At 35.8% G+C, this 21,804-nt stretch overlaps 1 protein-coding gene across 6 annotated transcripts in view; it reads right to left on the bottom strand.

Moving 5' to 3' along the window:
- Window positions 1-21,804, bottom strand: part of EPHA6 (EPH receptor A6) — a 370,217-nt gene that overhangs the window by 327,955 nt on the left and 20,458 nt on the right. For all 6 annotated transcript variants that reach the window (XM_058018768.1, XM_058018770.1, XM_058018769.1 and 3 more), the window contains exon 2: window positions 15,327-15,391. In XM_058018768.1, coding sequence (XP_057874751.1) covers window positions 15,327-15,391 — 65 coding nt within the window. The remainder of the gene's footprint in view (window positions 1-15,326; window positions 15,392-21,804) is intronic.

Raw genomic sequence — 21,804 nt, 5'->3', positions numbered from 1 at the left:
TAGGAGAGCAGCAGTGGTGAGGAGCAAATTGTATGAGTAAACATGAGTCATAATAGAGAGCACAGTGTTTCATAGATTAAAAATAAACCTTCTATTTTGGTTTCTTGAGAAGATTCAGCAACTAACTGATGTGGAATGGGCTGATCTTTTAATCTTTTGGAATTCTAATGCAGGCAATAATAGGGAAAACTCTTGTTAAATGTGGAGAACAGAAGGATGTGAACTGAAAGTATGGCTAAATAGCTTTTGACTTGTGGCATAATCATGGGTATAAAGAGAAAAGATATCTATCACATGATTTCTTCTGCTTGCCCTACAAAATGACTACAAAATCCGTTATGCTTAAGCAATTTCTAAACAGGCAATAGTAATACAAAACATGATATTTCTATCAGTTAGCACAAGTAAAATCACAAATATTTAATTCAGACTAAAATACTTAAAATTTCTCAAAAACTTAAATGCCAATATAATAAATTGAATGGTATCATAATTTGGAAAGATCCCACACCTACAAAGAGTCTGTAGTTGAAATTATGTTAGTTTATCACCAACTCTTCATACATTTTTTTTTTACATCTGACCAGAGTTTTCATTGTTCACATACGCAAAATCTCCACCTGAACAATATCTTTTACATAAAAGCAGATTATTTCTTTCCTCACTTTTTGATCTACCTATTCTACACAGCTTACCTAAACTCTACTCTATACAGTTTACCTAAACACAATCTCACCTCTCCACAGAAACGGGAAATGTTTATAAATTAGGTATTAAGAAGGTTTTTCACCCAATAGATGGAAGATTGCTGTCAAAATCACCATCATTCTCTTCTCTTTCCTTTCTGTGCTGTCAATTAACAGATTAAATCTATTATCATTCTCAATTCCATCCACTGATTCAACTTTTTATGTCTCAACAGTCTAAAATAAAGAATGTTTCATGACAGTAAAAGGCAGTTTGCCAAGATCCTGCCCTGTAAGGTACCTGCAGGCCTCTCAGCCTCTCACTTGCAGAATTAGTAGGCTTTTTTAATCTCATCACTCATTGTCCCTTGTAGAAATGCTCTGCATTCTTCTCTACTCCAAACACAAGGAAATTAGTCTTCAATCAATGGGACAGTATATTTCATATATCTGAATCATGCCTTGTTAAAGAGTTGTTAGATTTCATCTAACTAGGAGAAAAAAAAATAACATTACTCCAAAGTACTAAAGAAATTTTGCTGTTTGAATCCTGGAATTAAGAAGTGATGGACACGTGCCACATTGCTAGTCTGGTTTTCTATGTAGACAGATAATGAAATTCATTTTCCAGCAGAAAATTAAGAATATTTTAGGTAACCATGACTATTTACAGCTTAATTAAAATACTGTATTAAATGCAGAGAGTATTTGTTTAATTAGTTGGGGACTTTTTAATAGCAGTAATGGTATCTAATATAAATATCTGCAGATCATTCTCTATGATTATGCATTCTTGAGCTCTGCTGCCTTTTAGAAATTATTATTTCCAAATTTTTTTATGTCTGGCTTTTTTGTCCTCGCTGTCTCACAAGTTTTCTGGCTGCGTTTTCCAGTCCCTTTGGCTCCCTTCTGCTCCCTTCCAGGCTGTCTGCAGCCTTGCAGCATTTTCATCTCCTCTAGCTGCATTGCTCAGGTTCCCCTCAGTGCTCAATCTGTTCTGCATTCACTTTGCCATGTTCTGGGCTGCATTTGGAACCATGTCCAGAAACAGGAACTGACAGTTGGTCAGTTGGAAAATGGGACAGCCAAGAAATTGTGGTGACATCAGTTTAGTGGACTTTAAACTAACAAACAAACAAAAAAAAGGACAAACCATATCAAGCATTACTTGATTACAAAATGCTGCATTTATTGCATTCAGATTGAGTTTTCTGAGTCAATAGTAAAATTTTGTCCTTTTAGAAAATGTTGATACCTGGTAATTAAATATGTAGCCTCTATCTCTAAACTTGCACTCTAAAATACCCTCAACTACAGCCAGCCTTTGAAGTGAAATGAAGCCATTTATCAAACACTGAGTGAAGATTTCCTCCAGTCTCCCAAATCATCAAAATTAAGCTAACTGGGAGGGGTTTTTATTGCCCATGTATGCTTATACATATCTATATCTATATCTATATCTATATCAATACCTATTATAATGCTTTATCACTTGGGGCTTTTTATTCTATCCATGTTCATAACATTGAAATCTTAAACATGTGCAATACCTAAAGTATCTTTAAACCACTGCATAGCCTTAAAAAAAAAAAACAAACCAACCCTAATTCAAAACAATACCAAGCTGGCCAGGCTCCCTGAAACATAACTTTTGGTCTTCCTCTATGCAAGTACATGTTGAAAACAAATGTGCTCTTTTTCAAATAGCAACAATTTGCAAAGAGAGATGTTTGTCTTTTTAGCACAGTGACACTGTATGATAGCATCTACTTTTAAAATCTGAAGTGCTTTTTTATTACAGCTATGCATTTGTGTTAAGAGGATGTCAGCAAATGGATGCTAAAATGTTCCCTAGGAAATTTCTGGGGAAAAAAAAAAGAGATGTGTTTAGATTGTTATTTAGCAAGACCTTTTGCATGAAAGCTGTGCTGGAAATTATGGTAACTACTTCAAGGAACAGGACAGAGTAAGACAGTACATCCCTTTTTAGGCCATGTTGACCAGGTAATACTGCATGTGTCTCATGCAGGAATCATTGGGAACAACTGGATTTGGGTAGATGGTCAAGAACTGAGAATAAAGAACCAGAGATGTTGACAATTAGGCTGGCACTACTCTATTTAAATGATGAATTTTAAAGGTGTCATCATTTGAAAGAAAAAGAAAACTAAGAAAAACCAGTCATAATGTAAAAGATTCTTGTCAACAGATAATAAAATAATTTCTTTAAAGTTATGAATGAAAAGGTCATCTTGTCTTGGTATATATTGCTATTACTTTTTGGTGTTATGTATGATTTTATTACCAAATAGTTCAGCACTCTTTTCATGTTCTATGCCAATATCCTTCCTTAAATTTAAACAGCTTTGATGTAGTAGTGCAAAGTAAAAAAGATCAAAAATAACAATTAAATATTCAAATTTTGTACTGAAGTGAAATTTCATTAAATCAAAACACAGGGAAAAGAAAAGCCGAAAAATCTACCCAAAGTAACTGAAAACTGTATAAAATCCACTCCAAATTGCACAGAAACAATTTTCACTAATCTCCAGAAATATCTGTGGTTTCTTTGATATCCTTGATGTTATTCTTAAGTCACAATTTAGAAGCTAATCCTTTTCCTCTTCACTAAAATCACAGAAAAGAGTGAACGAAGTATTTTGCTTCTTGCCATGTGGTTTAACACTTATTGCACTTTTCTTTGAAAATATTTAAGTTCTACATAGCAACTACAACAGTTGTATTTAAAATTACAACTCCAAAAAAAGAATTAGCAAAGTCATTTCAAATGACTTCACTGAAGAAGTTCTGTCATTTTTCTGACTAACCTTAACTCTGTGGACATAAAACACATGATGAAAATTTTAAAAAACCCTGCTATATACAAGAGTACTACCCAAAAAGGCATAAATATGGTAACAGTGAAAAACCTGCCTCAACACTCTATAAAGATTCAAGCTTTACTCTTACACAAAATTTATCTCATTGCTTGTGATTAATTTGATATTCCTTTACTATATTGTATATTCATAACTTTAAAATACATGCAGGAAGTGACAGTACTCCAAGGGAATCTACAGATATAAAATTTAATAATCACAGATTATAAATGATCTCTAGCTCAGGCAACCAGGTTGTAGATTCAGGATGATTCCTATGAGAAGGGAATATTCACATCAAAGCCACTGCAGTAACTCTTACCCTGTTATTCTGGCTCTTCTGCAGCAGTCAAAGCAAAAATCCTTCAATCTAATAAACAGTCTTCAGTATATAAAACAAAAAAAATTATGAAGAACAAAACATTTTCCCTCAGGACATTTCCTGCACTGACCCAAGTGGGAAAGAAGTTTGATTGCTTTCATCTACATCAAGCACTGATTGTATACTGTGGATAAATCAGCAAGACTTGAGATGAAGCCAGAATTCTCATGGCACTGCTACCTGAAATACATTATAGAGAATTAGATTTTTTACTGGGGTGGTTTGTTATGTGCTTGTCTTAGCATACATCTATTCCATGAATGACTAAAGATATACATCATTCTGCATGTGAGTACTTCTGGAGGAACTTCTCCATTGCATTTATTCTTTTTTTTTTTTTCTTCTCTTCAAGAAATATGTAAAATTTCATAGAAGCTCAGCTTTCTTTTCCAATTGCTTTTGATGTGTTTTATTTTTAGAAGCAAAGGGAAAAAACACCACAGCAAAAGAGCCTCGGAAATTTAAAGCTGAGGTAGGGCACTGAAGGGACAAATTCAAACCCCGGTTTTACTGAGCAGCATAAAGAGTGAAGTAAATTCCAGAATGTGCTGTAAGCTCAGAATAGGTGATTGCACAGCTCAAGTGGGCCAGACCTAAGCACACATAATGCTAGAGGAGAGTGGATCCATATGCACATCTCATGTTCATGACTGTATATACAAAACTCAAGTGGCTGCACATTGTGGAACCAGCCAGCTTGTGAGCTGACAGCTCAGAACTGCAGCTGCTGAAAGAGTCCTGCTATATTCCATCGTGGAGAACTGAAATACTGGAAAAACAGCACATGTTTTTGGAAGGATTCTCTTCAGAATCCTGCTCCTAAGGCTACGTCTGTGCCAGCACAGTGCCAGGGCTGGGCAGTGGCTCACATCTGCTTTTTTTCCTAATTGCTCACATCTATGATTATTCTGACACAAGATGGATACACAAGGCTGGTTCCTTGTAAAATTTAAACATTAAAATATTTTTTAAATTAATTTGTTTTTTAACTTTAAGCTTCACTTCAAAAGAAATTGCTATACCTTAAAATATTGACATGTTTAAGTGTTTTATGTAAGTTTATGTAAAGTTTCAAGCACTTCCACTACACTAGTAAATAACAATAAAAACAACCAACCAACCAACAACAACAACTACAAAAAAAACAAAAACAAAAAAACACAAAAAACCAACAATAAACCTACAAAAACCCACAAACTAACCAAACAAAACAAAGCCCCACCTCAACATAAAATAAAAGGTTGCCAAAGGAAGAACCCCATTAGTTTCTAGATTTATAGACTAAAACCTGCTCATTCCCCAGTCAGAGACTCAGGTAAGAGCAAGTATTTAAAACAGCTTTGTGGAGACACCCATCTCCAAAGCCAGGGCACAGATCCTGGTTTTTTAAATAGCTCAGACAAAACCTCATTAGCTGGGCATGAAGTGCCTGTTTTGAATTTACATGTAGGCATCTTATTTGCTTTTAAGTGGTTTGAAAATATTAATTTGTGCTGGCTGCACAATGCAATTTGGTACAAAGACCTCAGAGAGCTTTTTCTCCTGGGACTGGTGTATTCACAGGAGCAAGGCTGTGCAGAAACACGAGCAGAGTTTCTGACAGCACTCAGGTCTAGGGTTTTTTCTCCTTAGATAAATTCTGCCCTTATACAGTGCCTGTTGGTGTGGAGTTGGTGCTGCACTGAGTTGGCCACACCATTTGTGGCTCAGGTGGTAGCTTTGTTGAATTTTGTAAAAAATATCCCCAGTTTTGCACCAAATGGCAGCATAAAGAATCCCCCAAGACCTTTGCTTACAGGTGAAGCTCATGGTCCTATTCACTGCCATAAATCAAATACTGCTTCACATTGAATAGCACTGTTAGCAGTTAGGGCAATTCCTACACTTGACTTTATCCAGAAGAATTCTAACATTTGAGCTTCCATGAGGAAAAGAACAAAACACACGGGATTTCATCAGTCTCTTCAGTTTTCCTTACCAGATGCAAAGCTCAGTATGGGCAGTGGGCCTTCCATGACGAGGGGAGAAAGCCTGAAGCCAAATGACTTTGGGCAGTAAGAGCAGAGGGAAAGGAACTAAAACAAGAACAGCAAAAGCAAGACAAATCTTGATGCAACCACATGGGCAGTGAAAGCAATTGCCCTTAGTTATTTTGTCATGGAATGAAAAGCTAAAGCTAATCCCCTTAGCTTTCCCACGTGGAAGTGGAATCCAAAACTAATCCTTTTACAGTAGCTATACCACATGAAACGGGGTGTTTAAACAAATCCCCTTAATCATCATGGCAAGAATCAGGGAGCTAAAGTCAATCCCCTTAGTGGCCTACATGAAAAAGGGAACCAAAGCAATCTCCTTAGTTATGCTACTGTTAATAATGAACTCTATCAAGCCTTTAAATATTTTCATATAAAATCATTAGTAGCATTCTTCTGACATGCCAAGAACCAACAGGACAATGCAGTAATAGCTGGGATACAACATTTCTATCCAATTTTTATGGAATAAAAATTCTACTGCTCACCATTTCATGACCTGTTGGTCATAGGCATAATGCAAGAGTATCCATCAGCTGAGAGGGAAAACAAAATGTTGCAGTTCTTCCTTAAGAAAATTAAGAAACTGGGAATATTCCTTATAGCATGGAAAGCTGATGAAAAGTACAGCAGACATGGAGAGAAATCACTGAAGAGGGCCATATCGAGCATATTATCACATTAATCAGCTGTTGTGTCTGCTAACTTAAACTCTAATTTTTTTTTTTTTTACTTCCTCTATAATATGCCCAGCTTTTAACACTAGTAGGAAATCTAAAAGAAACATTTATTGGACTTCTTAAAAGACAAAAGGTCAGGTAGAACACCTGTGCTCTTCAAATACTGCTCTACGTCTCAGCAATACTTGTGATCTTTCACTTTATTTCTGCAAGTCATGTATTATGTTTTAAACTCCTAGGATAGGATTCTTTTGATTAAATACAATAGCAGAGGATTATCCTCTTAAATCTAAAATACAGTTACAAATTTTTATTCACAAATACATAGATTTTATACTGGGCTCCTTTCTATTTGCTCTCCATGGAACTATGATTATTAAATAATTCTGTTTCCTTATTAGCAGCCAATAGATATATATACAAACTATCCATTTTCTATTTTTGAAGTAGATTGGTAGGATTATGTGAAGAGTATCCAGTTCTGCTAGGATTGCTTACATAAATACATAATCCATGTGGTAAAGGCTCTGTGCTCGCCTGGATGCCTTTGCAGGATATTAAATCGTGAAAATTATAATCTGAAGTGTATCTTCTTAAATCTGAAGTTTACAATTCTCTATATTTTGGACAAGCAATTGCTGCACTCTTTATTTAGATAACTGTTCTTCAGATAAGGGTTTTCAAGCTCAAATGCTGTACCAGGGGTTTGGACATCTACTGGCAGAGAGGGCAAAGCAGAGAATTTCCAACTTTCAGTCTAGCTGGAGTATTTTTTTCTCACTTAGTGAGAATTCCAATGGAGCAGAAGAACTATTTGGATGCTGTATTTTCATCCTGGCAATGGTTAAAACTCCTGGTACCCACAAACATCCTACAATCCATCATTTAAAGCACCATCAGAACATAAATGATTTGCTGCAATTTGCAAAAGGGATTCTGTGTGCCTAAGTATGTCAAAGAGGCTTAGAAAATGTTTCCAGCTTGATAATCGGGTTACTTCTCTGTAATTTTAAAAATTCATTCCATGTATTTAAACATCTGTAAAAGGTTCAAAAGTAAAATTGGCATGGTTTGGGGGTTTTTTTCAGCTTTCTCTTCTGTTAAGTCTCAGTTAAGACTTCCAATATAAGGTCAGGCTACTGCAAATTCTTAAGAATATATTAATTCTTTTGTTTTGCATTATACATAGGAGATCCACTTTTAGAATATAAATTATTCCTGGCAATAGAAATGATAAAAAGAAAGCAGAAGTTTGGTTAGAGTTTTGCAAAATTAATGAACACAGCATCTGAGTAAAAAGCAGCACCAGGTCATGAGACAGTGAAGCATCTTCTGTTGCTGCCAATTTTAGCTTTCCTCCTTGAAAAAAAAAAATAAATTTATGGCTTTGGAACAATTCAGAGAGATTTCTTTTCAGAATACTGAGATATTTATCACCTACTTTAGCATTTATGAGACCATTTCTTAAGCACACAGGAATTTCAAAGGGTATTTCCCAAGAGTTCAGTGCAGCAGTTCTGAAGTCTCTGAAAATACAATGGTTCAGATAAAGAGGTGTTCAGTATGCACCTCATATTTCCATAAATATTGCTTTTCTTCCACTTTATTTTGTCCTGACTTTTCCTTGATTTTTTTTTACTGAGGGCAGCACTCAGTTTGTCATGCTTTCTTGCCCCATGGGCCTACACAGTGAAGGCTGAATTGTAACAGAAAATATTATATTTAATTTGGTATATACATATGAGGGAATTTTTTGAATTTCAAAATATTTGCCTAACAGAAGCCATAAAATTCTGGAATCCAACACTGCTGAAAAGATACCAAACATAAAATTAAATCAACCTTCGACCCACTGTGTTTTCCTTCTCAAACACAATTCTTTGTATACCAAAAAAAAAAAAAAAAAAGCAAGAATTATTTATTTTTCACTAAATTATACTTTGTTTTTTTTCCTTACTGCCCACATTGGTAAGCCAAAATATTATAAACTTGTGAGTGCGAGAGATGAATGTGCAGCCTACACAAATTTAAAAGCTGTTTTTTGTGCACTGAGTGCATCAATGTGCAACCCATGCATGGTACTCTTATTTATTTAAATTTCCAACCAATCTATTAAAAAAAAAATAATACAGAATTAACATTCATCCTGTGAGGCTGCACAACTAAAAACTTATGTTTACTGTGTTCCACCAGTTAGAATGGTTCTCACACCTAAAATGAGAAACACAACAGAAAATAGAAATACTGCTATTGCCACTCTTTGCCTTCCTTTGCTATATAATATACAATAGACATTGAAAAATAATCAATATATACAGTAAATTTTGCCTTTACTAGGGGTATATATGTACATAGGACTATTTAAATTAAAAAGAATGGAAAATTAATGCAAAAATATATGCAGCATTACTATCATCAAGTTGAGATTTATCACACAATAAGACTAAAATTACAATAAATTGCATTTGGTTGAGCAGTTCAGAGACTGCTTCTAATGCTGTACTATTACATATTATATATGAGCTGTAAGTATATGGTTGTTCTGTACTGGAGCATACAAATTTGTTTATAATCCTCCTCCATTATATCTGCTTCCCTCTAAGTGGTTTGTAGGTTTGTACTTAACTTTTGTTTGCTTTTTTCTGGGAGGTTGGGATTTTTGGGAGGTTTTTTGTTGTTTTGTTTTTAATTTATGACATGTCATTATTTAGGCTAGGAATGGTTTAGATCTGGCAAGTGGCAAGCACCAGTAGCCCAAAATGTGTTTGAAATGTCCAAATAAGAACACAACCATGTATTTAGTCAAGCCTCTGTGGAATCTGCAATTAGATGTTCCACACAAAAATAATCAGGAGACTGCTTAAGTGTATGTACACAAAAACTGAGAGTGACAAATATTATCACATTACAGTGCCTAGCAAATTTTTTTTAATTTACCTATTTCTGATGGACCATGCTACCATAACCCTGCACCCATTCAGCAGACTCTCAAATTCCTAGCACAGCCACAGCTAATTCTGTGGCTCCAGGGTTTTCCAAGAAAATTAAGATTTTTGCCATTTTACCAGAAAATACAGGCAAACGCAAAAATTTAGACATGCACCATGTCTAATCTGGACACTGACAGTTTCTAGGATATTCAGTTTTCAAGGAAAAAAGCCTATATGGTCTAAGAGATGCTCCTAAAAAAATCAAGGAAACTGACTCTCACAAGCAAGTCATCTCATATGAGTATCTGCAACTCCTTTAAGAAAGCCATTTAACTAGATCTTGGATATACCTAATTGTTTAATCTCTGCAGATGGAAATTAATCCCAAAAAACTAACCTTTTTCCTCAAAAAATGACTTGAGTGTCAAAAAGGATTTTAAATATGGCATTGCAGAAGATGGTATCTGATTATGCCCAAATTACAGCTCAAATACGTGACTACCAATATTTTTTCTTAATGTCATCTCTGTAAATTCCCCATATTGTGTGAAAATCTGATTAGCTTCCTTCCCTTCATCCCTGCTAAATGTTCTGACAGCTAAATCCCTACCTTCTATTAAAGTTCCTATTAAAACCACAGCCTCTGTAACACCTCTGAAATTCTGCTGATGAACTTTCACAGATGTAACTTTACCACAGCTGAACTGCTGTAGGGGTAAAAGAACTTAAGACTTTTGGATGTTTTCTTTTTTTTTTTTCTCCTCAGTAGTTCTTAGATAGAAGAACTTGCTACTTGTGCATCATCTCCCCACACAGATGTAACTTTACCACAGTTGAACTGCTGTAGGGGTAAAGGAACTGAGACTTTTGGATATTAGGATTTTTTTTTCATGGCAGAGGTTACCAAGCATTGGAACAGGCTGTCCAGGGATGCAGCTGAGTCCTCAGCCCTGGGGATGTGTGAAGACAAGTCAACGTGGCCCTTATGGACATGGCCTAGCGAGGGACTCGGCAGTGTTATCTGCAGTCAGACTCAGTGATCCAAATAATTTCCTACCCAAATGATTCTACGATTGGTTTGGAAGAAAAGTGAAATATTTTCAGACAGAAGTCTTTTTATGGTGTTGCTGTTTTATCCTGCTAACTTTCACACAACTTGAATTTTAGTTATGTTTAGTGTGTCTTTCTGGGACAGAGTTAATTTCTTTCCAGTTGCCCTTTGGTGGGATGTTTATACTGGTGACCAAAACAGTGCTGAGAAAACACCATTGTTTTATTTAGGAAATTGGTATTAAGTATATAAACTTCCTTACGTCTATAAATACAGTTAAAGACAGTCTACTTAAGGAAATGAATAGTTAAAAATGTTAAGTATTGTAGAAGAATGTTCCAAGAGATACTCCCCCCATCACTTTCTGAAATATTTAAAAGATGAAGGTGAAAATGGATACAGCTGCATGGAAAGAAATGTTTACAGGCTGGCACAGGAAAACATCAGTGCCATCTGTGACAAACAACCAAGCCATTCAAAACTCCTGTTACCATAAACTACAAAAATGTCTCCTAATCAGCTAAAAATCAGCTAAAAAAATTGTTGATGAATGTATTTACTGTAAAACAATTATTTTAACAGAGAGGGTAATATAAACAGTATGGTAAGGAGAAAAACATCATTGCTTTGACAAGATTAGTCTCAAAAAATTCATAACACAGTAAGATCAGTAATACTGTATATTAGCAATTTTTATTAAAAAAGAATTAAAATCCTCTATAGAAACAAGATATTCAAACCAGAATTATTTCCCTGGATAGATTAATTGGTAGATTACCAATTGACAAGAAAACTGTTCAAATAATTGTGGAAACTCAAGTAGTTTCAGTGACAGAGTTGTCAAACAATTCAGAGGACTTCTAGCAGGTTCTTTACTGCTGAGGCCACACATTGTGTCCACTATGACAAGTCAAGACAGCATTTATAAGTCTTTTCCACATGTAAATGTCTCACAGCTTTGTGCTGTGAGTCACCTTACCCTCCTTTTAAACTGATCTGTGGAGTGGCTACACACAAGTTGGGCATGTTCAGCCTGGAGAAGAGAAGGCTGGGGGGACATAAGAGCAGCTTCCAGTGCCTAAAGGGGGCCCCAGGAGAGCTGGAGAGGGGCTTTTCACAAGGGCATGGAGTGATATGGTGTCAGCTAACAGCTCTAAGCTGAAAGAGAGGAGGTTTGGATTGGATATTGGGAAGAAATGCTTTCCTGTGAGGGTGCTGAGGCCCTGGCACAGGGTGCCCCGAAAAGCTGAGGCTGCCCCATCCCTGGAAGTGTTCAAGGGCAGACTGGATGGTCTGAGGTTTGAGCAGTGCGGTCCTGTGGCATCCTGCCCATGGTAGAGTGTTGAAACTGGACAATCTTTGAGTTTCATTACAATCCAAACCATTTTACGATTTTATGGCAGAAATTTATCAGGAGTGGACATGCCTTTATGGCAACAGTCCCCAAACCACAGCTTCTGAGCAAACTTTGCTCACAAAATTGTGTTGCAATGATTAATGCAATGGGAAATAAATAATATATTTACATTGAAGACATAAGGAAGATATCTCACCAACTGCAGTTGAATAAGGTGCCTTATTTTATTACTATTACTGCTAATATGTAAAGGAAGGTTATGGAACACTGCATTTCAGTTGGATTTTCAGATATTTTTCGTTTCTTTCCCAGTTCCTAACTGAGTCCCCAAGGTCAGCAAACTGACTTTGGTTAGACTGCTGGATTTTACTTCATATGCCCTTGAGACTGCCCACTAAGCTCCCATCCACATCCTCTTCTGAAACACATGAACTTGTGTCTTCCCATTTTTTGTACCAACCAAAAAAACCCCAAACCTCTGTTCTATATTTTCAAGGTTATGGAGTGACAGTTTGGTGAGTAAGGATCTCCTTTCATAGCATATGCTTTTTCATAAATCAATCGGTCATTTTGAACTACAGCCCAAAGAACAGAGGAAGTATCAGATGTGTCCATTATTAAGGCAGAAATTTTAGACAGCCCATCACTAAGAAGCTAAACTGGAACTCAGTCAACAAAAGTTGATGCTATTGACCTCAGAGATATTAATGTTTTATGCTGCATTTTTGTAGCTCTAAGCACTAAATTTATTACCTGTTCAAAATACAAGGAAAAAAATCTGACACATAAATAAAACACATTTTTAGAAAAAAACATTGCATTCTCTCGCTTCAGGAAGGATGTACAAATAACTGGGAAGAAAATTTAAAAACAAAATCACATATTATATTCCCAAAACATGAATAACACAGTTATTATTGCAGCTCAATGATGACTGAAAGTGCTGAAAGTTTACAAATATTATGTAATGAACCTACTATAAATAAAAAGCCTGGGAGGCAAAGGTTAAGGTTCTACAAGTTGCAAAAGAATCTCCTGATTTTTTTATCCTACTTCACCCTGGCCTGTTAGTTTAAAATCTCTGAGGCATACTCAATATTACCCAAATCCCAAGCATTGTTATTTCAGTTGCTCTTCAATTTAATGAAAACATTGCTCATGACTGAGTGTGCCAGTAAATTAATGACTTCTGCTAATGTCACAGGCTCAGGAAAACACATCATCCCATCCTCCTAACATCAAAAATGTTCAGCAGAGCAATAATCAAGTGTCAATGACATTTTTCTTACACACATAAACACTACACAAACACTTAAGGTTTGATTAAAGTAACACATTAGCTTTCAATAGTATCGGAACAAAAATTTCTTTGAAAAACCACCAACAATACAAAATTTGTTACGCTCCTTCAGGAAACAAGGAAATCCTAATGTGCCCATCATGGGACCAACCAGATTCTTATCTCTGTGATGATGATCTCAATTACACCAATGCTTGTGCCATATTCTGGATTGTATTAGGATACAAGAATAACTCAGATTAGCACTGTGGAAATAAATCACCACCCCTGGAAATGTCCAAAAAGTGTGTGACTGTGGCGTTTGGGGACATGGTGAACACGGTGGTCTTGGCTTAACAGTGGGACTCAGCGATCTGAAAGGTCTTTTCCAATATAAATGATTCTATGATTTTATGCTAAAAAACACTTTTCTGCCCCATATTTACTCTAGCTCCTTTTGTTTTTTCAAATCACTTTGTACATTTTTGGGAAATATTTTAAGGTCCTTACTGAAATGTAAACTCCTGTATGTATTCTAGTAAGTGCTGCCAGTTCTTAATATACAGCAGAGGTCCTAAGACACCCAAACCCCTCACGTGGCTGCAAAACTATTGTTTAGGGTATGCATGAGGAGACAAAAAATACATGTTATAATAGCTGTGCTTTAAATTAACTTGGAATGCACATGTTTTTGTGTTTGCATACTATGGCTATTTTGGCATACCTAGAGCTTTTAAGAATTTACACAATAACTGCAATTATATCTTTTGTGCTTTCCAAATGTACTGTGCACTTCAATGGAGCTCATCCCAGTGCTCAAGCAAAACATTCCTCACTGGATTTTCTCATCATGGTAGATGACAGTCCTTACTTTCTGCTAGAGCAAAAATTCCTTGATTCATTTCTCATTGTGGTATATGACAGTATGTACTCTGGGATTTTTAAAGGAAACAAACTTTCAGAATTAGAACTCAGATTGCATGAGACTGCATCCAAAATGTAAAACGCAGAAGTATCTGTGAGAGATGGAAATTATGCCTAGGAATACAAAGAAAAAGAGTAATCCATAAAGTTGAAAACAGGCTGAGATTAAGAAATGTCATATGGCTTGAAATCCCTGAAGGCAAAGACACAGAAGGCATTTTACAAAAATGGATTATTAAGGTGCTGAGGGTAGACAGTTTCTACTTCCTTCTGGAACAGAACATGGCAAATAAAATGACTGAAAATGGAACAAGATGTTTCTCTCAGAAAAACAGTATTTTTTGAGCTCATTTCAGAGAAGCAAGTAATTATACGCCTCATCCACAAGAATCAGGAGATAATGCAAGCTAGTATAAAAATAAGTGATACACAGTATGTACACTGACATCAGAACTACAAGTTGATGCAGAACACATTAAATGCTCCAGAATAGTGCATCTTACTTTAAAAGTGAAACTCCAAATGCCCCTGAAACTCTGTGACATGCATTAGCTGAGTGAAAAAGAAAAAAAAACAGGTTCTGAAAGTGCAGCCACTGGCAAAGCACTGATAGTTGAACTTTAGAGAGTAAAAATGCTGCTCTACCCCATGCTCACTGTCCCCAAGGATGACAGACACTATTAATGTTTTCATTTTTCTGATTTAGGCCATCTGATGCCATATTATCAAATGCTAAAGTCCATGGTTCTTACTTAAACCATTAAATTTTTGTTCCAATATGCAACACAGAAAATTATTTTTCCTTTTTTTTTTTTTTAATAAAAGGGAGTTGTAACACATTCCTGCAGCATAGTAATTTTTTAATATGAAATTTTATTATGCATAACAGTTAGCATTTGATTTAAAGTTAGATAGATACTTAGTATTCAGAAAAGCAAAAGAGGAACATAATAATGTGTATTCATGTCATTCTTGCATCTCTAATTCCTACTCACAACACAGGCAGCTCCAGTCCCAAGAACAACTAAGATTTTTCAGACAAGTCTATATTGGAAGAATATCCACTTACAGAGTGTCAGAATGCCAAAATCCAGACCAAAACCAACAAAATGGTGAGAGACTTACCCCATTTAAGGGAAATGTTTTCCATCCTAGTTCTCCGAGGGCAGTTGTAGTATCAAGTAACACAACTGAAAATGGAAAAAGAAATGGTGTTTGTGGTATTCCTTGGATTAGACATAGCAAAATATTAAAACAGGAAGGACTGAACTTGCCATGTTAGCCAGGTTCACTTGGGCTTTCATTTCATATCTACAAAATTCTCAAAACTCATAAAAACCCCTAAATCTTTTGCAGAAATCATTGCCAAATCACAGTACATGACTGATATTTAACCACTAAAAGATGCCTGATCAAACATACACATTCCTGCCATCCCTTGCCTGGAAAACTGGAAAATCTGCAGCATTAAAGCTAATAAAATGCATCGTTTCAAAAGTAAGATTTTTTTAAATGAAACCCATAAACTTCCCAGAAATAAAGTTATTCAATTGAAAAACTGAGAACACAGAAAGACAAACAACTTCAGTTTCTCTCTTGGATGGAGCACTACAGTATCAGTATCTGCTGCCATTATTTTGCATCACTTCTGTCATATTCATATTGGGTTTTTTGATATAAGATAGAATGCGTGTTATTGTATATTACAAAATGTTTCTGCATTATTTTGATGTTAAATTACACTAACTTCCTTTTTCACTTCCATTCACTGATGCTAAACAAAATATACACAGCACATGAGACATTTTACCCACAGGTCCTACTGCCCTCTAATGGAATTGTTTCATCCGACCCTCTAACTTCAGAAATCTGAATTAGGATTTAAACACAAAATTAAGTATTATACAGGGCAGTTTATTTTAATTATTGAGTGATGTGTTTTGATTGCTGAGTTCCTCCTTACAGCCCACTAATTTCAGCTCTTATTTGAATGGTTAAATGATGGAGAAAAATAATTAAGCAATTAATTTGAAACGTGACCTTACTATCCACACATTTGTGGGGTCTATATTGCTGTGTGTTACCTTCTACCTCTTGTCTGTCGAAATAATCAATGTACAGCTCTCTCTAATGTGTTTATAGCAGCAGCAGAAGTCAGGTCATGTTCTTCTGCCTTATGGAAAAGGCACCTTGGCATGGACACTGAACTTGGAACCGTATTAGAGGGAACCTGACCCGGCATCTTCCCTTCTCTTTTGAAACAGTGACACTTAGAGCTGCCCTGCGTTTGAATGGATGGTGACTTCTAACCTGAAACTGAAGTTTGCTGTCTCGTCAACAGACTTACAGGCAAGTGAAATACTCAACATGAACCACAGAAAAGCTTAATGTTTATGTGAAGAAATAATATTTTAAAAATACATTCAACAAAGGGGAGTATTCTGCTCTCCACTTCTTCACCACTTCACTGTATGAAGCTTTGTGAATAATATGAGTAAAAATTAATAACTTTTTACAATCCCTATTTTACTTTAAAAAAGGGTCACTATTCTCATTGAGATTATTTGCTGTCTTTTATATGATTTACAGCTGTCATAGTATTTTCTATTTGTGTCAGGCTACCATGCTCTTGTGGAAGAGTCAAAAAAAGCATCTTCTCACTTGACATTCGGTGCAGCAGTTTCCTGTGTAAAACTTTTAAGTTGATCATAACTGGGGATCTGTTACCTCCAAAGGAAAAAAAAAAAAAAGAAACCAAAAAAAGAGTTTACACATTTCTTTTTCATAGAGGACCAACTGCTCAGCATGTTTCTGAGAATATTTCATTTCATCCCAGGTGTTTGTTTTCTTCTTACAATCTCTCCCCCCATCTTCTCTCCCCCCAGAAAACAAGGCCTATTTGTTATGTGCTTTGTTTTCAGCTGAATTTCAAATTATATCTTGCTCTTTGTCAAGTGCTATTCCTACAGACCTGCAGGTAGAAATAAATTTTTCTCTGAGCAGCATTAATTAGGGTTTGAAGTGTCATTTCAGTTTTACAATTTTTGTGGTAGCAAAACTGCGATTTAATAAACATCATCCAGGTATTCAAAAATTAATACTTCTGTGGAACAAGATCCAAAATACAGAAAGGAAAACTAATTCATTTCTTCAGTGGAGCCTGAATTAATTAATTCCTTGCCTGAATTAATCAAGTACTACTTGAAGGCTCAAAGCTATACATTAAAAAAATTAAAAACCTAGAGTAAATTCATCACTGAAAGTATATTAAGTTTAGATTTAGTTGAGCCACGATCTAATAATATTCCTCATATACATTTACCAAATGATCCCCAATGAGTAATTGAGTTTTGTTAAAATACAATTTTTGATACATTTGACATACCAAGGCTCTTGAATGCTCACATATTCTCACTTGTAGCTACCAAATCTGTAAGAACTGGAAAATTCAAACCAACTGAAATTCATATCACCAAATAACTACTAACCAGAACTAGAATGGTATCACCTTCAGGATCAGAAATAAAAGTCATAAAAATTAAAAGACTGTCCTTCCAACAGCACTTGTATTATAAGACATAAAATAATTATCAATCAAAAATGTGCAAATACTGAAATATCAAGTAAACCTTATGCTTATGCCAAAGAAACACAAACTCCAGTGAAGCTGTGGATTCAACAGAGTCTGCTATTCAAATGAGGACACGGATAAAGCAATAAAATCCTCGAGCACTTCAGAGGTTTGGAGATATCTACATGCTAGACTTCAGTGTGGGACAGAGACACCCAAGCTATCTTTACATGAGGTGATGAAGAAGCAGCCTGTGCCCAGCAGCACAGCCCTGGTGGCAGACAAATCTGCACTGCCAAGGCACTGCCAACTCACAGCTCTTATGGCAGAAAATCCCTCTGCCAAAGAGCTCCAGGCTAAGAGGGACTGCCAGCATGCATACATCTGAATTACACTGAATTACACACAGGACTGGAGGCTTCCCTTCTGCCTGCAGGGCAGGGAAAGTTTCAAAAGAACTGGAAATTTATAGGCAAAGAGACTAAAAAAAGATGGTGGGCATCACTCCTATGATGCTTATAATGAGAAAGTTCCCTAAAAAGCTAATGGGATCACAAAGTCATATTTATTGACCCTTGTCCCTACATTTACTTATTTATGCTCCTTTGTATGCCATAAAAAGCTCCATCCTTCTTAAAAAAAATGAAAAAGTGTCCATTATGGATGAGCCATTAGCTGCCAGCAGAAACAGAAATGTGTCTGGAACCACTGCAGTGAGTATTTTACAGGAAAAGCTCTGAGTACACTGGTTGAGACTCAGCAATGTTATTGACATTTGTGACATCCAACCTCCACTTCTAGCAGGCACTTTTCTGAGGTGATGGCTCTAAAACTTGCACAGTGAACAAGAGTTTAGGTCTGCCAGTACAAAGTTTCACGATTCAAAATGAACTCAAAGACCCTTTTAAAAAAACTCTCTCTTTGGATAAAAAGAACTCAGATTTAGCACTTGGATGTCCTTTCTTAAATAACTGAACTGGGGATTCTAACACTTCCATAATAATATACAGACTTGAACATCCATCTGCAAGCCTATTGCCTAATTACTTGGACATTTCATTCTTAGAAGAGTTTAGGGTTTTTTTTTCCAGCACATACTTTAATATATATTATTATTACTCATTATGTCTTATTGAGCTTCAGTTTCCTTTTTTCTGGACACTATCTTACACTGCTATTATTAGACTTTACAACTGAAATTAATCTTTTCAGAGGTTTTACCTGGTCCCAAGGAAACTGTTTTACCTAAAATTACGACGAGCAGAGCTCCAAGGACTGACAGGGTGGAATTTTAATTTTCATTCCAAAATACTCTTCTAAAGATGAACTCTGCCATTGTGTCTGTACAACCAAGGAAAAAAGCCCTCCAAATATTCATTTCACCAGTTTCTTTTCTTCTTCTTTTTGCAGATCTCCAGACAGGGTATGTGTGAATTAACACAATTAATACAGGATTTTGGCCAACTTCATTGAATCACAGTCTGATATTGGTTTACCCAGCTTGATGTGCTCATTTTAAACATTTCACTGTTACCTCTAGAGTGGGTAAGCCAAAGATTTGCAAGGAAAGCAGAGCAATACACAGACATTCATTTCTGAAGACAGCACTAAAATTCAGGAACATCTCATCTGTACCACGTAAAAGTTTCAGTATCTTCCAGCAAGGTAGGGAGGCATTACAGACGACCCCAAGAAATGGGCAAAATTGGCAGCTTTTTTGTCCCTGAGAACTTTATTATTGACTGCAAAGTTCATATTTATAAGGCAAACACAGAGAGCTTTTAAAGTCTCTCACTTCCAGCCCTCAAGAGAGTTGTTGCTGTCTTCTGAAGTGTCTGTATTTTCGTTCAGGTTTTATGGGTTTTTTTTTAATTTTTAAAAAGAGGATCACATGCAGTATTCTGAAACCATTCCTTTTAACAATATGTATTAAGAGTCCTGGCTATTTTTATATCCTATTTATATATCCAGGGTCACATTAGCCTATTTTTTTTTGCTGCAGCATTGTTCTTATAGGCTGTTATTACTCTACAACATCACTGTCCTGTACAGATTCATTCATTTTCATCATTATATTTTTCAGTTTGGGTTAAATTTCTGCTCTTGAATGTACAAAGATCCATTGGTTTATACTAAAACAAATTTTATTTGCAAGGGCTGACCTTTACTAAGTGATAAAGGCTCCTCTCCCTGTCTGCACATCCTCCTTCCTTCTTTACTTACTGCTCTTTTGTCAGGTATTGAGTTTATATTTATTTTCATGTTACTAATTAAAAATGTTAGAATATTGAATGATGTATAATGAATATCGCAAATTCTGTGATTTAGCAGTCATTAAAACTACTTTAAGGCTTGTTAGACCTCAGGGGTTTTTCTTAAACCCATTTAGTAAAAAAAAAAAAAAAATGAAGCTTTTTACTGTCAGAAGACTCTATCATATTCTGTTATAACAGAAAAAAATCTCAACATATTACTGCTGGGGCTTGTCTGCCTGAGGAAGACAGAAAGAAGGGGATATGCAATATCCAAGTTACCTTGGTAATTAACGTGCAATCAACTGGGAAAAAAATATTTAAATGCTTGGTTTTATGACAAGGCCTGTTTTCCATAAACCAAATAAACTGGCATTCATTATACACGTATCAATTGAATCCTTTTCCATAATTTTCATTATTTTGCATTCAACAGCTATCTGGTTTAGGCAAGATTAATGAGATGCAGTAATAAAGTATGAGGAGCACCTGTCTAGATAGCAGTTCTGCCAGGCAAGTGTACAGGAGTCGCAGCAAATCAGAGAGTAAACAAAGTATTGACAATGCTGTTTGCCTGAGATAAGCGGGATTAGAGCCAGCAAAATAGAGAGACTAATCCTCCCACTCTCCTCAACATTTCCAAGAGTTTTATGTCAGACTCCAAGAAAATCCTTGCTACCCCACAGTGGTAAAGGAGAGGGAGAGCTGTGACTAATTGGGAAGCTGGGGAATCTCCACTCCAGGAGGCTTTAAAGACACCTTGAACACTGCCAGGCCTGGTTTCTGCATAATCTCCTGTTGCCTTGGGGCACAGCAGAGGAGATAAATGACTTTCCAAATGTGAGTTTTATAAAAATCTAGTTACCTGGTTAATGGGGCTTCCCTTTTCTTTTCAAACCACAACTCTAACACCTATGCTTTTCCAGTATTCCTGAATTCCCCGAGTCCCCGAACTCATTAAATTTACCATCAATAGCCCAGAGATGTTCTCAGCCAAGTCTTTCAGGACTCTTGGAAGAGAACTATTTACACCAGATGGGGAGAACTTCATATTCGTCATATTTTATGAATAAATCACTAATTTCTGATTTTCCCAATTTAAAACACATTATTTTCTGCCTGTTTCTAAAAATAGTTCAATACCATTCACACAAACATTTTTATTCATAATGCAATAGATAAATTCCCATTATCATGAGTGTTGTGAGACTTGGGCATTTACCTAACACACTTTTTATTTTCAGTTTTCTACACTACACATTTTCTAACATGTGCTAATTTCCACATATATCCTCTCTTTTCTATTAATGATGAGAAATATTTATATTTCTAGTTTCTGCTTTCATGTTACCTCCAATGTAGACTGAGCTGTTATCCACAACTGGCCTTTTTTTACTGATCAGTGATTTCCTAATCAAGAACTTTTAAAAGGAATTTCCCCTTTCACCTTTCTTATTCTCATATTTGCACACTCACACAGACACTTTTAATATTCCCTTTTGATGAATGAGAACTGGCCAGAATAATTTTTCATGTACTAAACCCAACATCCCATTCATGGCACCTTCATCTTGTCAGTGCTAAGAAATTGGCAACATTATATTGGATAAATGCCTGTCTTTTTCTTGGTACTGTTTTACTCCATTACACAAGGTCTCCAGAGAGAATCTTCAAAACCCAATTCCCCCAAATCACCATTTTTCTTTCCATACATTACACAGAGATGCTTAAGGAATGATTTCCCCTCTTTTCTCATTTGATTCAGGTATGTGTTTCAGTC

This window comes from Melospiza georgiana, chromosome 2 (genome assembly GCF_028018845.1).
Source record: "Melospiza georgiana isolate bMelGeo1 chromosome 2, bMelGeo1.pri, whole genome shotgun sequence".
Taxonomy (NCBI): domain Eukaryota; kingdom Metazoa; phylum Chordata; class Aves; order Passeriformes; family Passerellidae; genus Melospiza; species Melospiza georgiana.
Note: the sequence above shows the minus strand (reverse complement) of the source record. Positions and strands in the feature narration are given on the sequence as shown.